Source organism: Sorex fumeus, unplaced genomic scaffold, assembly GCF_029834395.1.
Source record: "Sorex fumeus unplaced genomic scaffold, SorFum_2.1 ptg000045l, whole genome shotgun sequence".
Lineage (NCBI taxonomy): Eukaryota > Metazoa > Chordata > Mammalia > Eulipotyphla > Soricidae > Sorex > Sorex fumeus.
The window spans coordinates 18,741,952-18,765,324 of NW_026606102.1; the positions used below are offsets into that span (position 1 = coordinate 18,741,952).

A 23,373-nucleotide genomic window follows, 5' to 3' on the forward strand; every position below is an offset into this window, starting at 1 on the left:
ATTTATAGCTATAGCACAGTGGTAGGGCATTTGCCTTACAAGCGGCCAACATGGCCGACCCAAGTTCGATTCCTCCGCCCCTCTCGGAGAGCCCGACAAGCTACCGAGAGTATCTTGCCCGCGTGGCAGAGCCTGGCAAGCTCCCCGTGATGTATTTGATATGCCAGACACAGTAACAACAAAGTCTCCAATGGAGACGTTACTGGGCCCGCTCGAGCAAATCGATGAACAACGGGAGGGCCTTTACCTTACCTTTTACACTACATTCACAAACTGATGAAAAATTATAAACATTTCTTGAGCACTTTTTATGCCCTTCCTTCCTTCCTTCCTTCCTTCCTTCCTTCCTTCCTTCCTTCCTTCCTTCCTTCCTTCCTTCCTACCTTCCCTCCCTCCCTCCCTCCCTCCCTCCCTCCTTCCTTCCTTCCTTCCTTCCTTCCTCTTCTTTTCTTTCCTTCTCTATTCATTGTAACAAACTGGATGAGCGTAGATTTTGGGTGCATTGGTGAATGGACCTTATTGCCTAGGCTGCATGTGGGGCACACGTTCCTTAGGGAAAGAGCACACCTGACTGCATTTCAAAACCAGAAAACAAGTGAAGTCTCACTAAGAAGGAAGCTATCCTTTAATGGTGACTTTTGTTGAACATTTTATGAGGCAGTATGTGAAGTGTGGTTGCCATATTAGCTTGCACATATTAGAGTGATAGCACAACGGGTAGGGCGTTCGCCTTACAAGCGGCCAACATGGCCGACCCGAGTTCGATTCCTCCGCCCCTCTCGGAGAGCCCGGCAAGCTACCGAGAGTATTCGATATGCCAGACACAGTAACAACAAAGTCTCCAATGGAGACGTTACTGGGCCCGCTCGAGCAAATCGACGATCAACGGGAGGGCCTTTACCTTTACCTTACCTTGAAATATTACATCAGAAATGTGCATACTAAAATTTATCCATTGTTTTTCTGATATTAAAATATAATTGGGAATACTTTAAAATTATTCAATACACAGTAAAAATATATGGAACTATCTGATCTGCAACTTCTTATGTTGTCACTTTTTCCTAACTTACGTTACTTCTTATCACAGGCATAATGAGAACGACAGAACTATCTTTCATCATCCCTTCTTATACCGTGATTCTTGTTCAGTTGATAACTGTAAGTTCAGGTATGAATGTATCTTATTCCATGGTATTATCAGTTATGCAAAAATAGGGAAGAAAAAGGAATAAGCTTTCTGTTCATTTTCTCCTAGGTTTAATAAGCAGTCATATAGTGAGGATACGATTTACATCTTATGATTGGGAATCACATGTAGGACACATATTGAGAATGGGAAAATAAATATCATTAATAAGTGAATGTTAAGATTTTTTTTATTATGTACCAAAATTTCTCTTAGACTTAGGGAAAAGTATCTAATATAGAGAAAGACATACTATTTTCCCTTGAGATCCCAGTATTTATATGAGTGAGTCATAATTTAATCTATAAGTCATACATGAGAAAGTATTCCAGGACTTATTTTGAAATTTATGTTAATGAATGCATCAGATAAAAAGGATGAAATAGACTGGTAGAGTTTAGACAACTGATAAGAATTTGCACTTAGAAGAGGATCTGTGAAAAACAGTAATAAATATGGCTTATTTATAAACACAAATGAAAAATCAGAGACGACAAACAGCACACGAGATTACAAAATTTCTAGCAAAAATTACTTATTAAATAGGAGAAATCTCAAGTGGTATACAATCTTTAGTTAATGCTCCACCAAGATCCTTGTCAATATGATGTGAACATGCCTATGAGTACATAAATGGAAAGTGTTACTACCAATAGAACCCAAAGCTTACTTGCTATTTTATGATAATGTTGAAAAGAAATATCGTCTGAAGATAATTTCCAATCTACACCTCCACCAAAGGTATATATGATTGTCAGGTGGTTCATTTTTGTTGATTATTACAGGTTTTACAGATATCACAGGTATCTCTCCAAATGTTACAAATTAATCTGCTGTTAACATTTTAATTTTTATTAATGAGTGAGGTTTTTAACGTGCATTTTTTCTTTTTGGGGGGGTATATATAACTGTTTTATAAACTGGGATGTGCAGAGTCTAGTAGGAGACACAGGTGAGAAATGATGATGGCTCAATAAAGATGTACAAGGTGGTGATTGGTGAATAAGGCCTTATTCAGATTGAAGAGGTATTTTGAAGATTTGTGAGAATCACAGAGATCAGATAAGGTGTTCTGGTGTTTAGTCCAGACATTGTAATAATGTTACTGCTGACTCTACAGTATGATTTTTTTGTTTCTAATTTTTTATTTTTTTAATTTTATTTATATTAGTGAATCACCGTGAGGTAATGTACATTTTTCTTATTAAATGCTTTAAATATTTTTAATATTTTGATTTTTAAAATTTTTTTATTTAAAACTCCATTAATTACAAAGTTATTCTTAATTGTATTTAGACAATGTTCCAGCAAAAATCCTACTACCAGTGTCAACTTCCTTTTAATATTTTAATTTTTTAAGTGCCTGGGTTGTTTTAGAACAGTTTCCATATTGTTTAATACTTGCAATGCTTCTTCACGACTCCATCACCAATGTCAGTGGTCCTCCACGCCTGTGTTTGCTTGTTTTCAGTCCATGATTCCTTTGCACTGCTTGTCTTTCCCTCATCTTTCTTTTTATCTGTTTTGGTTTTCTTTAGGAGGGTTCACACCCGGTGATGCTCAGGAGTTCCTGGCTGTGCACTCAGGAATTACTCCTGGTAGTGCTTGGGGAACCATAAGGGATGCCAGGGATTGAATCTGGGTTGATCTCATGTAAGGCAAACATCCTACTCTCTGTACTATCATTCTGGCTCCATCCCTCATTGTTTTTTAAGAACACTACAACATTAGGAATTAAATTTTTATCTGTTGTACTTATCCCAAATAATTCTTACCAATTTATAATAATTAAATTCATTGACTCACTTGTTATATTTCATTTATCACTGTCACTGTCCTCCAGTTGTTCATCAATTTGCTCTAGCAGGCCCAGTAAGCTACTGAGAGTATCTCGCTTGCATGGCAAAGCCTGGCAAGCTCCCTGTGACGTATTCAATATGCCAAACACAGTAACAACAAGTCTCACAATGGAGACGTTACTGGGCCTACTGGAGCAAATTGATTTTATTTATTTTGTTTTAAAATTTAATTTTATAAAATTTAATAGGTTATAATATACTACTATAATTACATTTTTGTCCTCATAATTGACTTTTTAAGTTTTACTTAACTCTGTTTTGTAGAACATTTGTAGGTTTAAAGAGAAATTATTCACAAAGTATGCAGAATTTTCACATAAACTCATTATCTCTTCCTCCCCTGTCCACTGGTTATTTCTTATTAATATCTTGCATTTGGGTGGTAGAATTATTTGGGGGTATTTTTCTTTATAATGCACCTCTATGATTTGATAGATTATTATTAAATACATTTCAAGTTTGCATTTGGGTTAACTCTTTATATTTTATAGATCTTTGATTTTGAACAAATATTATATAAATGAATTTAATGGCTCTCATTCTTTAAAGCAAGCTAAGAATCATAAATCAAAAGCTTGCTATTATCAAAGTTGTTTTGACACATCCAATTGTTTAAAAAGTTCTCCAAATAAGCACTTTTCAGTTCTCGAATATTAATCTTCTTGTTATCAGATGTAATGGTACCCAACATCTGCTAGTCAAAGATTTATCTTGTAGCTACTAAGACCCTTGAACCATTGTTACCCTCCAGAACCCTCAACAATCCGTGCTATGCAGTGACGTTACTTAGAATCACAAGTTTTCTCAATAACACTTCTCTCTCTTAAGGGTACTTGATCATTTCACTTCTAGATGGTGGTTTCCTATGCCTCTAGAGTATCTTATGAGGTGACTTCTGCCTACGTAATAGTCTTTAAGTGTTTTTAAAATATAAGCCACACAGTACTGAAATGTCTAGGCTTGCCTTTTCCTTGATCAGCCCCGAAATCCTCAAATTTGTTACATAAATGCTTGATACCGTTCACCATGGTTCCTCTTTTTCTTGCACATAAACACTGGTGGATTTATGAAAACATTAGTTTAGAAGACATATGCACTCCAGTTTTCTGTCTTCCTTTTTTTTCTTGCTTTTTGGGTCACACCTGGTGATGCTCAGAGGTTACGCTTGGCACTGCACACAGGAATTATTTCTGTCGGTGCTTGGGGGACCTTATAGGATGCTGGGAATTGAACTCAAGTCAGTTTCGCGCGACCTACCCTCTGTACTATAGCTCCGGCCCGACCTGTTTTCATCTTGGTGCTTAGTACAACAGCAAGGAAATGAAAACAAAGTTCAAGGATAAGAAGCTTGTAGTATATAAAAACACAACAGAATACTATGCAACTCTAAGAAAATCAAGTGGTTTGATGCAATGTAGATGAAACTGTTAAAGTAAGTTAGGGGAAGCAGGAGAAATACAGTATAAACTCAGTAATCTGTAGATACAGAGGTAAAACAAGGTGACAGACAATTTTATTTTACACTTTTTGCTTTTTGGGTCACACCCAGCCATACTCAGGGGTTATTACTGGCTCTGCACTTAGGAATTACTCCTGGTGGTGCTCAGGGGACCATATGGGATGCTGGGGATTCAACCAGGGTCAGTTGCTTACAAGGGAAATGCCCTACCCGCTGTACTATTGCTTCAGCCCCGTGAAAGACAATATTAAACAACAAACCCTCCCTTGGTTTATATATAAAACTGGTAATCAGTATTACCAAAGTGACTAACTGTTTGGTAATACTGATTACCAATCCACCGGGGGAAAAACAGGGAAGAATGATGACTGAGGTGAAATAGGGACAGTGATAGAGCGTTATAGCCACTTTGGTGGTGGTGAGGCTCAGTAGCTTTGAACACAAAACCCATATATTTTGACTAATTGATAATCTTAGCAAAACTTTATTTAAAAAAAAGACTCTTACAATGTAGCTGCTTTTCTCACCTGAAAATTGCATCCTAGAAAAAATGTGGGTGTTCAATAGCTTGTCCTTCTTCCAGGTCCCCATTTCTGTGTGAGTGAGACAGACTTTGACACCTGCAACATTTTGGATTCTCCACCCTTCCTCGACATCCCAAAATTCATGGCAGCTATTTCACCTACCTCATACACTCAGAACCCTGCTGCAAATCCTGCGGTGTCTCAGTCAGACTATTTCTATCACTGCCCTGCCATTAAAAGGAGTGGTTTTTTGCACACCTGCTTTGTTAGCAGAGGTCCTATGCCCTGCCTGATATAGCAAATGAAGAGCATTTTTTGGAGGTAGACATGCACCAGCTCAGCCCAACCAGTCACTGATTAATGTAGAAACAGGGACAATGTGGGGGAAAACCTTCAGTGGTGTTAACAGAGGGCATCAAAAGTTCAGAAAGATTCCCAGCAATATCAGACCTCTGTAAACTTCCTGAAGTCTTTAGGAAAACTACTATATTGATACTCAATGGTCTTAAAATATCTGAATAATCAATGAACTTAAAGAGATCCTGATAGAAAAAAATGAGATAAATGTTTGAATGGAAGTAAAGGTACTAAAGGATACAGTGTTAAGTCTCAGAAGCAGTATGGATGAAGCTGAATATTGAATTGGTGCATTTGAAGATATACTAAACTACAGCAAGAACGAGTCTATAGAAAAGAGAATGGGAATGAAATAAAGAATCTAAGGGATTTTAATTATAATGCCAAGAGAAACAATCACAGGAATTCCAAGGAAAAGAATGATGGAGAGTAAAAAAGGGCCAGTTTAAGCAATGATTGGTGAGAATTTCTCTAATCTGAGGAGGTAATCTGATAGGTGGTTGTTTTGTTTTGTTTTGCTTTAAAACTGAATTATAATAGTACACAAGTTACAAAGTTGTTCGTGATTGAGTTTCAGTCATACAGGGTTTCAATACCCATCCCTTTACCAAGGGTACATTTCTTTGAGTTTGAACCAGGCATTAATAATCCAAGTATTGTCTAAAAATCTGGGAGTTCAAATTACCCTTCAAGAATTATGTTATAAAATATATGTGACGTCTATTAGTAACAAGTTACAAGTGACTTAGTTATGGCAGCATAGTTTCTTAGAACTTACTAAAATATGGAAGTGTGGCTGGCTTCTAAGCCATGGAGTGAACCTCCTGGTACTTATCTCGGCTATTCTTGGGTGTTAGTCTCCCATTTTGTTACTTTATTTATTTATTTTAAATGTTTGTTAGTGAAACACAATGAGGTACAGTTGTAGACTTACAAATTTTTGTGTTTGGGTTTCAGTTATACAATGATCGAGTACCCATTCCTCCACCAGTGCCCATTCTCCACCACCAATGATCCTAGTGTCCTTCCCACCCATCCCCCATGTCCCCCATCCCACTCTGCCTCTGTGGCAGGAAATTCCCTCTTGTTCTCTCTCCTCTTTTGGGGCACATGCTATGGGAAAAGGCACCTCAGATAGAGAACAGAGCGCCAAGTAAAGGGTGTCGGGAGGGTCCTCCCAGGATGAGAGATGCATGCTGAAAGTAGACTATAGACCAAACATGATTGCTACTCAATGCCTCTTTTGAAAACCACAGCACCCAAAAGGAGAGAGAGAAAAAAAGGGAATTCCCTGCCACAGAGGTGGGGTAAGATGGGGAGGGGGGTGGCAGGTGGTAGAGATACTGGGATCATTCGTGGTGGAGAATGGGCACTGGTGGAGGGATGGGTACTGGATCACTGTATAACTGAAACCCAAGCACAAAAATTTGTAAGTCTATAACTGTACCTCATGGTGTTTCACTAATAAAAATTTTAAATAAATAAATAAATAAAATATGGAAGTATGTGTGTGTTTGTTTGTGTGTGTTTTGACTTACACTCAAATAGCCATTATGAAATCCCTTCCCAGGACAGTTCACAGTGACTGCCTTACAGGAACATGTTTTGGTTTCTCTGGGAGAGGAAGTTGAGCTCAGTTGCCAGCTTTCCCCACCACAAAGTGCAGAACACATGGAGATACGCTGGTTCCAGAACCGCTATACACAACCTGTTCACTTATACAAGGATGGCAAAGACATATATGGAGAAACAATTTCCAAATACGTGGAGCGAACAGAGCTCTTGAAAGAAGACATTGGAGAGGGTAAAGTGACCCTCAGGATCCTTGGTGTCAGAGTTGATGATGATGGGCCATACCACTGCTTATTCCAAGATGGTGAATTCTATGACGAAGCCATCACAGAATTGAAGGTCACAGGTGAGGATGGGCTCCTTGGGTTTTATGTGCATCTATGATTCTCAATCCATTTAGGAAAATTCTAAGTGTTTCTCATCATTTTCATCTTACATGATTTGGTTAACAAGTTCAAATGAATACACTTAATCTTTAAATTAGAAAGTGCAGATTTGAGTTGAATATATGTGCTATTTCCTTTATAAGCATGAAAAACCTATTTTCCTATGTCTACATATGCTACTGATATGTAAAATATCAACAGATATTCGTAAAAAATCCTTTAAATATGTGATAGATATCAGTGATTTTTGATACTATAAGCTAGATATATCTTTTCAATAGTCTACTTAATGATAATTAATTTTAATGTTTCCAAATTTTTAATGAAACTATAGATATAAATGCATATATCTGGAGCGATAGCACAGTGGTAGGGTATTTGCTTTGCAAACAGCCAGTCTGGCTGAGCCAGGTTCGATTCCTCCGCCCCTCTTGGAGAACCCGGCAAGCTACTGAGAGTATATACTCAATATGCCAAACACAGTAACTACAAGTCTCAAAATGGAGACATTACTGGGCCTACTCGAGCAAATCAATGAGATATAAATGCATATAATTTATTTGCCTTTGTATCCTTTTAATAGTACTGGCAGTTACCTTGGTTCAGGTTACCTAATAAATTATGTTATAGATACAAGTTAATTTTATAGCTTTGTAAGTCATAATTCTTAAACAAAAATAAATAAAATTGATTAAACATAGGGGGATGTTTATGGAATAGAAATTTTATACAATATAAAACACTATATGTGAGATAAATCAATAAGTCTTATTTTCATTCTTCTCTTACTCACTTCACTGATTGCTCATAAGTTTTGAAATAACTTTCAAATAACCTTGACCTACAATCTTCAGAGTCCTCTGTTACATATGTGATATATAGTATTTAAGTCCATTTTTTCACTTTTGAAGTTTTCTGAAAGACAAAAAATTGTGAAAATATAAAGCACTTTAAGTATCTTGAAGTGCTACAGGAACATGTGATCAGAGTGTAGGATTCTAGGCACACTGGTGTTAATATTTTGTTGACTATTATGCTACTAATTTTATTACCTAGAGCTAAGTCATTTACATGATAATCTCTCAATCACATAGAGCTACTTGCATTTATACTTCATAATTAAGTTTAAAAATTAATTCTATAGTATCACTGACCACACCTCTGGTACTTAATGGTATCACCTGGAATAAAGCAACTAAAGAGTGCATATTCAGAATATTTATATTTTGTAGAAATTTTATTGGACAAAACTAGACTCGCACTTTAAATCTCTGTCCTTTTGTTCTTTACCAGCCTATTAGGCAAGTTTTGCCAATACTCTAGGCAATGTCTTAGAAATTTTCAAAAATATGTTTTCTCCAGACTGACAAATACTGCTAATACCTGTTTTATGTAAATATCTGTTATATAAAAATAATATAAAGATTAAAGTTTCATTTAAATTTTTCATTTTAATTACCGATTGTTTACTTGTGACTTATTGTGACAGCTGATAGGTGGTTATGGAGACACAGAAGAAACATCAACCTAAAAATTCTTTAAGAGGTGGAATCTTGATGACCTTCATTTTATATCACAGAAACTTGTGCAGTTTTCTAAACTTTGCAAGTAGCCAATGAATAATTTTAAGTAAATTGAAGAACGAACAAGCATTTCCTCCTCTTATTTTTGGTACAATTTTATTAGTTTGTATGTAGCAACTCTTTAGTCTGGATTATCCTGTTTACCCTTTGATTAAGATGTCAGAGAAAACCAGAGCCCGGCAGTGCTTGGCTATATCCAAGATCCTGGGAATTAGAGTAGGAATAACAGAACATTATATTTGAATATCGTTCCCATTACCTTCACCTAAAGATACTGTTTTGCCTTTTTATTTTTAACCAGCGACAAATGTAGAGACACAAATTCTTGTGCATCCATCTACTATCAAAGACATTTTATTAGAGTGTAATTCTGAAGGTTGGTTCCCACGGCCTCAAATGGAATGGAGAGATGAGAGAGGACAGACCATTCCACCTACATCAGAATCATATTTACAGGATAAAGACAAATTGTTCAGCGTGAAGATGACTCTTCTTATTAGATCCCATAGAAATGTCACTTGCTCCCTTCGAAACCCAGTGACTGGTCAAGAGGAGATCACACGCATTGTCCTACAAGGTGAGAGTAGGGTCATTTCTGAGGGTCATTGCCATAAAATTTGCAAACTGATGAGAAATTAATGTACTTTCTTCACTTGGTTTCTCTGCCACTGCATTATTTTTATTTACTCATCATCTCACTTTACTTCTTTTTGTTTTCGTTGTTGGTCTGGTTAAGGCAACATGGTTAATACTGTTAACACTTATGGTCTTTATATAGTTAGTAGATCTCATCACCACTAAGGTCCCAGCACCCTCCACCAATGTCTTTTTGGTCCTTATAGTCCACCTTATCCTTTTTGCTCTTTTATCTTTTTCACTCCGCCTTCTCCTAATTAGTTTCTTGAGTTTTTTTCTCTCCTGGAACTTAATTCATTCTCATTATCATCAATATTAGCTGGAGCTATAGCACAGAGGTAGGGCGTTTACCTTGCATGCAGCCAACATGGCCGACCCGAGTTCGATTCCTCCGCCCCTCTCGGAGAGCCCAGCAAGCTACCGAGAGTATCTCGCCCGCACGGCAGAGCCTGGCAAGCTCCCCATGACGTATTCGATATGCCAGACACAGTAACAACAAAGTCTCCAATGGAGACGTTACTGGGCCCGCTCGAGCAAATCGATGAACAACGGGAGGGCCTTTACATTTTATCATCAATATTATAGTGGATTATTAATAACTTCTGTAAAAATCTCATTCCCAAACCTAGTATCATCTCTAAATTCAAAATTCCAACATTGAATTTTAAGAACGCAAACAAAAGACAAAAAAACCCCTTTAAACTACTAATCACCTTCTGAGTTGCTTAATTCACTGTCATGGTTACACTATATTTTCAGGGGAAAAATTCTTGAAATCTCTGACTTTCATCTTTTTCTCATGCTATATCATGTCTATTGAGATAATGTTAGTCTTCTACCCTTTGAAATTTATCTAGCATCTAATAATTCCTCAACATCTTATTGTTGCCATCCAAGTACAAAACACCATCATCCATAGTCTGAATACTGGCATAGCATAACATCAAAAAATGCTTTTCTTCCTGTTTGCTGTGTAATTTTCTCCAAATACTGATATTACATACAATGTCACCCTTTTCTCAATTCCCCCAAATAGTTACCTATTTTATTTATAATAAAATGCCTCACTATGTCCTGAATTATGTTTCTAATTACACATTTGACTGTAGCACTCTAGCACTAGAACATCGTCCTCCCATTGTTCATCAATTTGTTCAAGCGAGCACCAGTAACATCTCCATTGTGAGACTTGTTACTGTTTTTAGCATATCAAATACGCCATGGGGAACTTGCCAGGCTCTACCATGTGGGTGTGATACTCTTGGTAGCTGCCGGGCTCTCCCAAACGAACAGAGGAATCAAACCTGAGTCAGCACGTGCAAGGCAAACACCCTACCCGTTGTGTTTCATGGATAATTTTATGCTGTTCACAACCATGTTAGTATTATTCTTGACCAAGGTCTTTGTTCTAGGTATTCCCTCTTTCCAGAGCTCTTTAATTTCATTAAGTTTCCTTGCCTGCACAACTATCATATTTTTTTACAACTATCATACTTTAAAAAAATAAGGATTCTCTTAATTATATGTGTGTTTTAGGCTGATGCCTCTTTTGTCCTTATCAAAGGAAGTGCTAACCTTCTCTCTTACATACAGCATAATAAGAACTACACTGGCAAACTAATTTTAAAAGGATAATGTGGGATTCTATACCACCTTACTCTGCCCTAATGATCACCTTTAAGCCAATTGTGAAACATTTATTTTTATTGAATCCCAGCTCGGCAGAGCCTGGCAAGCTACCCGTGACGTATTCGATATGCCAAACACAGTAACAACAAAGTCTCCAATGGAGACGTTACTGGGCCCGCTCGAGCAAATCGACGAACAACGGGAGGGCCTTTACCTTTACCTTTACCTTATTTAGAAAAATAAACCACAAATGAGTGCAGTCATTCTATATCTGTCCCTCTCCCTCTGACTCATTTATCTCAGCACGATACTTTCCATGTATAAGCAAATTTCATGACTTCATTTTCCTAGCAATTGTGTAGTGTTCCATTGTGTAAATGTACCATAATTTCTTTATCTAATTGTCTATTCTCAGGCACTTGAGTTGTTTCCAAATCCTGGCTAATGTAAATAGTGCTGCAGTGAACACTAAAGTGCAAATACAGACTCAGAGTCAAAGGTTGGAAAGCACAGAACTCTTGACCAGCTTTCTAGCAATCTCTTAAAGTTATCCCCTTGTATCTAAGAACTGCATTATTGTAGTGAGAGAATTCCTTCTCCACATAGAAAAGCATCAGACCCCCCCAAACAAAATGACACATGTTTATACAAATAAGAAAACTAAGGAGGCTTCTTTGCATGAATAGGAAAGAAAGGTTGTGTTTCTAAGAGTAGTTAATAATCGTGCTAAACCCAGTGGATCTATTGGAGAATACAGAATGGCTCTTACGCTAAATGCAAAATCGAAAGGTGTGAGTTAGGACTGACCTTAGCTCATGGACTATGACTGAGATTTTGAGGAGAGAAGCAAGCCCTGCCTCTCTCCAGTTGTCATGGAGAATATAAGGAGGAAAATATATGGAAATAAAAGGAGAGCCTGAATTCATTCAGTTTTGCCCCCTCCCAAGTTGACATCCAATTCATCCCAATACAATTAAAATCTATGAAATCATAGATCTGCCATATACCACCTAAGCTCTCTCAGGCAGGACTATAGGGGTTTTAATTGGAAAAATATTTTTAATAAATCATTTCTGGTTCTGTAATTCAGATGCACTGTTTTCATGGCCTCATATTTGGATGTTCATGCTGGGGTTAATTGTGGCTCTTCTGCTGGTCTTCACAAAGGCATGCTGTATGGAAGGTTGCAGATGGAAAGGTATGTTTACTGGGTAAGATATGAAAAGTGTGGTGGGGTTACTAAAGCTACACTAACTTTAGCAACTGTATTCTTAGACCCATCCTTCTCAGAAACGTTTACTCTCATGGGTTATATGTAAGACATATGTCCTCTAACCACTCTTGGGTTCTGGAAGAGCACTGTGCTTTAAACTGTTATTAGTAGGGTCTCATACATGAACGATTCTACACCACACCCTCCACACAGATGTCCACTTCCTCCACCACTGTCCTACCCCTTTGTCCCTGTGGTAAGTTTTCTACTGAAGACCTGGACTGCTTTTACCTTTCACTGTCCTGTCACTGTCCTCCCATTGTTCATCGATTTGCTTGAGCAGGCCCAGTAACGTCTCCATCGTGAGACTTGTTGTTACTGTGCTTGGCATATTGAATACATCACGGGTAGCTTGCCAGGCTCTGCCATGTGGGCAAGATACTCTCGGTAGCTTACCGGGCCCTCCGAGAGGGGCAGAGGAATCAAACTCGGGTTGGCCATGTTGGCTGCATGCAAGGCAAACGCCCTACCGCTGTGCTATCGCTCCAGCCCAGCTTCTACCTTAATAAAAAATTAAAATTATTTTCCTATGCTTTCTTTTACAAAAAATAAGAGATTTCTAACATTTAACAACAGATACAGTTTACACATATGTACGATTGCTTTCTTAAGAGTTCAATGACTATGTTAAAAACAAATGGTTGAGAAGAGGTTGCAGAACAGTTTGCAGTGGAAAAGTGGTATTTGAAGGAAGAGTTGTAACACCAGGCAACTTAAGTTTCCTAGAAGAAAATATTTACATTTATCCTCAACTATGCTGTATGGAAAATGGAAAAGGTGAATAGTTGGAATAGACACACACACACACACACACACACACACACACAAATCTGTGTACTTGGGGGAGTTCTCAGTTGCAAGAACGTCAAATCACAGATCTCTCCACCTACAGTTCTTTCAATCTTTCAAAGTGAATTCTTCTGCAGCCTCTTTATCCCTTTGCACCTGGGCCTTGTTTCAACAAGCATAGGTTGACTGTCAGCAAAGGACTTGGGTTCAATTCCTACAAGTCTCTCATGTCCTAGATTTTCCCTAACATTTCCATCCTCCTTTCTGGTCTGAACTCTTATCTGATGTGATTTTTTAGACAGCACAATTTTTTACCCTGTAAATGTAGATTTTGAGGAGGGCCCACTAGAAAAACACAAATTCACAATTATTATACATTCTTATACATTCTTCTTATACATCTCTACTTGCTGTGTTGCAAAAGTAAACTCTCTTTTATGTTATACATGCTTATTGGCATTTCCCAATTTTTAGAGTTGTTTTATACATGAGCTCGAGAGTTGTTTTATACACTTCTATGACTTAAACATTATATCATTCAATTGCTTCATTAAACTCTTAATGCACTTCCTTTATTAACTGAAAATTTGTTTTTGTGAATCTTGTAAACTATTGAAAGTTCCAAGGCCAATTATAATAATTGTTTTTTTCCAGACAGCTCTTTAGAGCTTGTTGTAAAGATTGTTGTAGGTGAATAACCATCGCTGAGATGGTTGCCCTCAGTTTCAAAGGAAATCACTGGATTCTCTAATATTCTGTACATCTTCACCTAACCAGTGTTTGAGTAATTGAGATTACTCATATTTTGCAAAGAGAAAGAATTAATTTTATAATAAGAACCATTATGCCATCATAAGCATTTATTGAGTTTATGTTACATGAAAGATTCTATACTAAGTTCTTTACAATTTTTAGTGTAGTTAACTCCATGATAAAGTTTGCGATAAATAGTATTAATGTCCCATTTTCCATATGTTAAAAATTATATGAAGTTAAATATTCCATCAACGTTCACACCATTGATAAGAGAGTAAGTTAATATAAACCACATAAGGTCTTGTATTTTGTTTTTTCTTTGACCTATCTTTATGTTTTTGAGTATTTAAACATAATTGTATATATTATTAATTATCCAGTTGATGGTCTTTCTCTAGTTTTATTGATAAATTATTGATAGATGTCAATTGCATAAAGTTAAGGTACAAAATATGATTGATTTGATACCTAGATATTGCAATATAATGACTACACCAGAGTTAGGTAACAACTTCAACACAGTAAAGATTAGTCATTTCATTTCTGATGATTTTGAGATCTATTCTCCTAGCAAATTTTAAGTATGTAGTACAATTTTATTATCTATAATCATAATGTTGTTTTAGTGATTTAGTTTTCCAGATTGTTATTCATTGTACAACTGGAAATTTGTACATGTTACTTTGACTAACATCTCCCCATGCAGTGTTGGGTTTCAAAATTGGGTTTGTGCATGCAACACATGCATCCTTAACCACTAAGCTGTCCTCCTGGCTATCATCTTCATTTTTGGGAGGAAGAATTTATAGAATATTGGGATTAATTCTAAGAATTTGGTAGAACTCACAGAAAAACAGCTGATCCTGGGGTTTCCTTCATTGGGAGATTTTTGATCATTGGATTAATAAAGTGTTTTCTCAAAATTTCTGTTTATTCACCAGAGCCCTGCTTTTTTCCCATTTGTGGCAAGATTCTTTAGCTTTGATGTGTTCTCTTTATCTTACAGCACAGCATGCACGCTGTTGGAAGGTTCCCTTTGACTTTCCTGAAGTAGCATGGCAGGTCACCTTTGTGGTTTCTCTTTCCCCTGTGTACATTAGGTTGCTTTCTGTGGATACTCCCTATCTACTGAGCTTGCTCTTGTCACTATTGTCAAAGGTGTACACAGGTAGTCAAAACACAGTTGAAGTAGATGTGAGCTATACATGATCTCTCTGCAGGCTAGATGGAGGATACTTTGGCTGCTTCCCCCCTTCATGATTCATGACTAAGCTGCATAATGGGGCTTAAAATGCAATTGGTTGGGGCTAGAGTGACAGAACAGCGGGCAGGGCATTTGCCTTGCATGTTGCCAACTCGGGTTCTATTCTCAGCATCCCATATGGTCCCCCGAGCATCACCAGGAGTAATTTCTGAGTGCAGAGCCAGGAGTAACCCTGAACATCGCTGGGTGTGACCCAAAAAGTCAAAAAGAAAGAAAATAAAATGCATTTGGCAAAAGGCATGCACCTTTAATGTTCTTAGAATAATAAATGTCACTTTTCCAGTGACCTCCCTGCCTGCAGTTCCGGAATTCCAATTTATTGCATTAAATTCTGTGAAAGATAAACAAGCCCTCTTAAAAAAATGAAGAAACAATTCCTTAGCTATTCACTAATTCATTTGCTAACCAGCTCTTTGACCCCAATAAATCACAGGGATTCTCATTTATGTTTTTTTTTGTTTGTTTTGTAAAACACCTAGCTGAACTTAGGTATCGCTCCTGGCAGTGCTTAGAGGACCATATGCAGTGACAGGAATTGAACCAGGGTCAGTTGCATGTCCCTTAACCCCTGTACTATCTCTCTAACCAAGAGGCAGTCTTATTTATCCCTGAGTTTGCTGGCTATTTCTTTGAACTTAACTCTATGCTTCATTACTATAGCCCTTATCTCTTGGTACATTTTTCTCAATTCAGCAACACCCAAAAGGAGAAAGAGCACAAAAGGGAATGCCCTGCCACTGAGGTGGGGTGGGGTGGAGGGTACAGGGTGGGCGTGGTGGGAGAGATGCTGGGACCATTGGTGGTGGAAAATGGGCACTCGTGGAGGGATGGGTACTTGACCATTGTATGACTGAAACGCAAGCACGAAAGTTTGTAAGTCTGTAACTATACCTCACGGTGATTCGCTAATAAAAATTTTTAAAAAGTATCTCTACACCAATAATAAATAATTATATCTCTATTAATTTTCAGGTTTTCATCATGATAAGTGTCCTCCTTGGGTAGGGGGCATTGTGATACTATCCTTTTCATTCTTCCTAATCTTCGGACTTAGTATGTTTTTGCATTACAATAGAGGTATGTGATATCAAAAAGATGGGGACATTTTGAAAGCTGTGTTCTTTTTCAATTATCGTCTCTTGATAAAATATTCAGCCAAATAATATTGAAAGAAAGGAAGAAAGAAAGAAAGAAAAGAAGGAAGAGAAAGACCTTAGTTTAAACACACAGTTATCTTAGTAAACACTTACAGCATTTTAATTTTATTTCCTAACGTTTTGTGTCCTTCATTCTTTTTTTTACTTTTTAAAATTGAATTTCTGTGAGATATACAGTTCCAACACGTCCCTTACCAGTGCACAAAGGCTGTTTCCATTTTCTTTTAAATGTCTTCTATCCTTTACATAAACGAGTATTGATAATCTCTAAAATTTTAGTGTTAGAGGGCACCAGAATGATAGCAGAGTGGGTAGGGCTCTTGCCATGCACATGACCAGCCCAGTTTTGATCTCTGGAATCCCATATGGCCCCTCACCCTGCTAATAGTAATTCCTAAGTGCAAAGGTAGAAGTAAGCCCTGAGCACTGCTGGGTGTGACCTTAAAACAAAAACAAAATAAAAGTCAAACTAAATGTTAATGTTAGAAAGAAGAACTATTTATCCAACAGTAAAACTTTCTGAATCTGTCCATTCTCTCATTTCTTTTACATATACATCCACAGCAGTTTTGATATTATTTATAGAACTGTGTCTTTAAACTTTTAAAAGATATTTATGGGGACTGGATCGGTAGCATAGCAGGTAGGGCATTTGCCTTGAGTGCGGCCAATCTGGGTTCGATTCCAGCATCCCATATGGCCCCCTGAGCACCACCAGGAGTAATTTCTGAGTGCATAAGCCAGGAATAGCCTCTGTGCATCGCCAGGTGTGATCTAAGAAAGAAAAAAAATGATGGTTAGTCAAGAACAGTGTACTTCTCTGAAAATACATAAATAAAAATTTATTGAGGCAAATTGTTGAGAAAGAAAAGTAATTGCTCTAGACAGAATTCTGATTTGGAAACAGATAATCTGGTCGTTGACAGTGGTGCACCCAGCACAAGACATAACCAATGTTATGAAACAGCTTATTTTATACTTTTAGAATCACCCGGAAGAGATCTCTTAATGGATATATTTTTTTTCGAATTAAGAAGAATACTTTTGAGAATGGTGAAAGTATACTTCCACCACAAAGATCCTGTCCATCCTATATGGCTTTACTTCGTCATGAAGCTCCAAGAAACCTGTAGCACCAGATAAAGAACATAAATGCTTAATGTATTCATCTTTCCTTCAGACTCTCAGCACCCAGAGCAAGTATCATTTTTCTGAAATTGAAAAATGGATACCTGGCTCTTTGTGACCACCTTCCAACTTTACCCCAAATACACTCAGCTCCAGGATCAGCCACTTTCTAATAGCCCAGCCTACTTCTCTCTCATCCTTATAGGAATCCAAGAGAATATGGATCAACAGGACCTTGAAAAGTAAATCTGTTAGTAATTTTTAATCATCCTCCTTTTTCTTGCTATGGCACACCTATTTCCTGTACTCTCTACAGTACCTGCTTCAGAGCCATATACACAATTGGATAATATCTGGCTGGAAGATATAACGGTGGTCCTGTATATTCTGATAGTCTTCATTACCATGGTCATTTCCTTCATTTACTTTAAAATCAGAGGTAAGTGGAATGAGAAGGGTGGTAACTCAGAAGTCATTATACCTCTCACTGATACTCAACTTTCCAAAGGAGTGATCTTTCCAGTCATTTTGAATTAGTAGAGAGAGAAAGAAACCAACCCATGTCCCGCATGAGACTCCCTTCACCTTCACGAAACTCCAGGGTTTCTGCACTTAGGAGTTAGGGCTGTGTCTCAAATTCAAGAAACAGTCTCACTGATGACTTCACAACTGTGACAATTTTCAATTAGACTTGGATACTTTAGCTCTTTAGAAGTAGTCAGTAAAGTTTTTTATTAAGCTTTTCGAAGGCATAGGTGCTTCCTTCTATTTTGATCTCAAATTCAATATAAAAATACACTATTAGAGTTTTCTCTTTCAGATATTTGTAAATGTCCATATAATATAGGCAAGAAACATTTCTGAAACTATGTTCACAAAACGGCAGGTATCTGACTAACGTCCAAAAATGAAACTCCTTGATTTATTGCACAAATCTACTTTTCTTATGAAACTGAAAATAAGTAGAAAAATTATCATTTGTGAGTAAGAATTTTAATATTTAATTCTCATATTCTACCAGAAATTCATGGTTCCAAAAATTTAAAATTTAAAAATCCCTGTGTTCAAGAAATCTTATTTTCAGTTCTTGAAAACCACTGTCAACTTAAATTTTCAATAATGATTCAAACTCTTTTCTTTTAAAACTAGAATTGCCAATGCTTTGAGCTTTGAGAAATATTCTTAGAGACTGATTCTACTTTTAAAAATTTTCTTTTAAATATGATATTGAATGTCAACTTTTACGTAGCTCTGAGTACTGTTAACAATGCTGGAAAGTATTTTAAGAGATCCATGGAAAGTTTAACATTATGAACTTAACATGATAGTCTTCTTTTGATTCACTGTCACTGTCACTGTTCTCCCGTTGTTCATCAATTTTCTCGAGCGGGCCCTGTAACTTATCCATTGTGAGACTTTATTGTAACTGTGTTTGGCATATCAAATACATCATGGATAGCTTGCCAGGCTTTGCTGTGTGGGAGAAATACTCTCAGTAGCTCTTTATTTTTGATTCAGAAAATAAAATAAAATTTTTCAGAATATAAAAAAACTCATAAAATACAACAGTGTGTGATGGTAATTGATTACAACAGTAGACACTTTACTTGCATATAGCTGAACCTGTTTCAATTCCTTCACTACATATGGTCCCCACATACTATCAAGCATTATTACTGAGCCAGAAGTAAGCCCCGTGCATTGCTGGGTAGTGCAATCCCCACCCAAATAAAGAAAATAAGATAAAAATAAAAACTGGATAGGCATATGTACACTATTGATTACAAGAAAGTTTCCATCTTATGGAGAAAATGCAATTTCATGGCGAGTTATGGAAACCAGGGAAATTTATTTAGTTAAGTAGAAAAAGCCCAAAACATATGATATCAAGAAATATTCTGCCTACTTTTTTTATTACTGTAAATTCATTGATTTTTGGTTTTCTTTGTGCTACCTATGGAGAGCTGCCAGGTGTTGAAGCGGTCAATATGGACAAACAAAACTGAAGAGTAACAGCCAAGCTTATATCCCTTATTGTTATGGTATCAGAGGCCAAAAAAAAGAGTAATGCAGGCTCCTCCGAGTTCTGCTTTCTTTATGTACTATATCTGGACAAGAGTCAAGTGACATGCAGCACAGGTTGGGTTAACAGTGTCTAGCTAAAAAGTAACCTGTCATTTTATGACCAAAGTCAGGAGGGGGACAGAGAAAAAAAAAAGGAAAACTAGAGACAGAAAAATGTTTTAGTCTATTTTCTCCTTCCTTCCTAAGATTAAAGGAGCATTAATGACTGAAAAGCATCTCAGTTGAATACCTTATTAGGGCAATACCTGGATAAGGAAAGCAGAAATGCACATTAGAAAGTTGTCCTGGAGTCCTTGAATACAACTACCTCTAAACTTTGATATGCATTGTATGTGCACCAAGTCTGGTGTCAGACAGTTTCCACCTCAGCAGACATGCTGGGTAAAGATTTTACCATTTTTTATGCTTAGACATAGGGATCAATACATAGTACTTTGGCTTGTCATCACTGTCATTATTGCCTATTCAAATGTTTAGAAATAACCCATTCCTTGGGATTAAACAAATGTAAAAGACAAGTGTGTGCTCCATAGAAACAAATTTATACTACTCATGCCTAATTTCGGCTACCAGGTAAAGCAACTTTATCACTGTCATCGTATCTATAGCCACTGAATTAATGGTAGGGAGAAATAGTAATAAGCCTATAGACAGGTTCTTCCATTTATGATAGTCACTTTTATATATTGATCTATAGAAACTAAGAAAGATAGTCAAAGGGAGACTTTTAACTTTCTCACAGTGGAGCTGGCCAGAAAAGTTGAGAAACACGCCCTGTTTTCATTTACATGAGGTTGCAAAGTTATTTCTTAACTGTGTTGCTTTGTATCCCATAAAGATCACAAAAGAGTCATTGTAACAGCCAAAGATCTAAGTGATTACTTTTTAAATTTTTCTCAGAATTATTTGAACATAAGATCAGATGATGCATTAATTGATTTAGATTAAAGATTACATAAGAGAGTGAACTAAAATGACCCCAATTCATTCTTCCTATATTTGCTTGATGTTAATATGACATTGCTTATATGTTATTATTTTATAGTAACAATCTCAGGATAACATAGTCAAAATTGAAAAAAATGGTTATCACATAGATGTCAATCACTTCTATAATGAAGTCCATTTTCTTTGACAAGGACAAAATCATTTTTCAATAATTTTTAAAATGAACTATATTTTTCTTAAAATTGTCTGTTGTTCTCCCAACTTTCTGTTAGGGTTTTTCTTTTATCCAGCTGCTTTCATTGTATCACTTCACTGAAGGAATTTAACTTTTTCATATTGACTATTTCAATTCCACATCTGATGTTACACAGTTTTTCAGATTTCAGCTCCTCTTCCATTAAGAGGCTAACAGAAGAAGATGCACAAGAATACTAAGTAAAACTTAAAAACAAAGATGTAGATACACTATAACACTGTAACTTTTTACATAAGAATCAGTCTGGTTATACCACATCTTTTTTCAAGTAAAGAAATACAACAGATTTTGACTTAGGGTATCAGAGTTATGAGACTGCAAAGAAAGAGAAAGATAAAAAGAGAGACAATATAATCTTGATCACAATTTCATCTAGCAATCCATTTACTTCTGTTTCAGGTATAATATACAAATAAAATTCAGATCGTTTCTGAAGTGCTTTTATTCTTTTCAGGCTCACTCCCTGACAAAGATTTCCCTCCATTGACTTAGACAAGCTAATTCAAGTTAATGACTTCTAAGTAAACAGTTTTTTTCTCCTGACTTCTAAAAATTTCTTCTGTACCTGAGAAAATCAGCTTGTTCTCAAATAAATTACCATTACAAATGCTTTGCTTTATTAATATTTATAATAATTTATAAATGAAATTATAATGCCTGATTACATTTTATTTCCTTGACAGAGTTACTAAAAATTTAAGGAATTGAAAAAGCATCCAAATCTCTTCTGAAATTCTTGACAGACAACATTGGAACAACATGCTAAGATCTCAGGAGAAAACAGCTGTCATCCCACAATTTTACAATCAATGATTCCCATATGGAGTAAAAATAAAATATATTTGTGTATTCAATTTGCATTCATTTTTAGTTCTTGTATTTATGTCAGTAATTTAATGTCATATCTATAGATGATGTCATAATATCATCACGATCACTATCACGACCATCCTGTTGTTCGTCGATTGCCTCGAGCAGGCCCCAGTAATGTCTCCTTTGTCCTAGCCCTGAAATTTTTTTGTAAAAAAGTGCCATATTCAAGGCTCTTTCAGGGTTAGGAGAATGAAACCCATCATTGTTACTGGTATTTGGCGTATTAGGTACACCACGGGGAGTTTGCCAGACTCTGCCATGTGGGCAGGTTACATTCGGTAGCCTGCCACTTTGTCCAAAGTAGGAATGAGATTATAAGATGTCGCGCGGCCACGAATGCCAATATCATATCTATTGGAAATTAAGAATGTCATCAAGAAGACAGTGCCACTTAAGTCTGATACTTAAGAAAGTTTATTAAACCATCATTGAAGAGAACTTTAAACACAGAGCTGCAAAAGTCAAACTTATGTTCCTTATAGCCCAAAATGGAAAATATATTAACATAATAAAATATTATTTAAAAGAAATTAGTAGGAATAGTTACAAAATAAAGATAAAAACACATATCATTTTTTCCCAAAATTTATTGAATAGTACATGTATATTAATAAAGCATTTTTATACCTATGAAGGAAATGCAAATAAAATTATCTTCATGGTTTATCACAATTTTTCTATCACATTTCTGATTACAAAAGGAAGAAAAGGTAAACTCACATGTAATCCTAAGGAAAACATGTAATAGCTTAGTTGTTGATGTTGATGACTGATAACTTCCCATGGTAACCATATGTTGTGGGTCTTGTTGACTCACTTAATTCCTGTCACTCTGAACAAACCTTTTCTCTGTTTGCTTATTTATATTTTATATGAATCTCTATGTCACAACTCTGATTAAAACTGGCATAATTACATATCTATTGCAGAAAGATTAGTTCTAGAGAAAAACAAGTTTGTGAGGAAGAAAAAGAAGGAGAAGGAGGAAGAGGAGGAGGAGCAGGAGAGGATGGGGTGAGAGGTAGGAGGATGGGTGAAAGGGGAAAGGGGGAGGAGCATGGGGGCTAGAGGGAGAGAGAGGAAGAGGAGGAGGGCAGAAAAAGAAAAGAAAAAGCATGTCGTAATGTACGTATGATGCATCAAGGAGATCTATGCCACATAAAAGTAAAGGCCCTCCCTTTGTTCATCGATTTGCTCGAGCGGGCCCAGTAACGTCTCCATTGGAGATTTTGTTGTTACTGTGTTTGGCACATTGAATACGTCATGGGGAGCTTGCCAGGCTCTGCCATGCGGACGAGATCCTCTCGGTAGCTTGCCGGGCTCTCCGAGAGGGGCGGAGGAATTGAACTCGGGTCGGCCATGTTGGCTGCATGCAAGGCAAACGCCCTACCGCTGTGCTATCGCTCCAGCCCATAAGGATCTGTAAATGAAAGACACCTCTTCAAAAGTCATATATAGACATGCAAAAGAATGTTTCTCAGTCCATTTCTGAGAGAAGTCTTCTGAGAGAAAACTTCAAGAAATCTGAAAAATAAAAAATGACATTGGAAAAAATGAGGTGATTGGCAATCTTGGAAGCAGGAGAAACCACCTCAAAGCAAACCAGAGTTAAATTGTTGAAAATGACCGATAAAAGCTTGAAACATTAGA

The 23,373-nt window shown here is 36.7% G+C and overlaps 1 protein-coding gene and 1 pseudogene across 1 annotated transcript; one reads left to right on the forward strand and one right to left on the reverse strand.

Moving 5' to 3' along the window:
- The first annotated feature begins 1,095 nt into the window (after positions 1-1,095).
- Positions 1,096-21,667, forward strand: LOC130031014 (putative selection and upkeep of intraepithelial T-cells protein 1 homolog). The gene is made up of 5 exons (XM_056122226.1): positions 1,096-1,171; positions 6,959-7,306; positions 9,231-9,506; positions 17,878-18,000; positions 21,534-21,667. The coding sequence occupies exons 1-5, from the start codon at positions 1,096-1,098 to the stop codon at positions 21,548-21,550; spliced, it is 840 nt and encodes a 279-aa protein (XP_055978201.1). The 3' UTR covers positions 21,551-21,667.
- Positions 11,064-11,161, reverse strand: LOC130031177 (uncharacterized; annotated as a pseudogene).
- Positions 21,668-23,373: the final 1,706 nt, after the last annotated feature.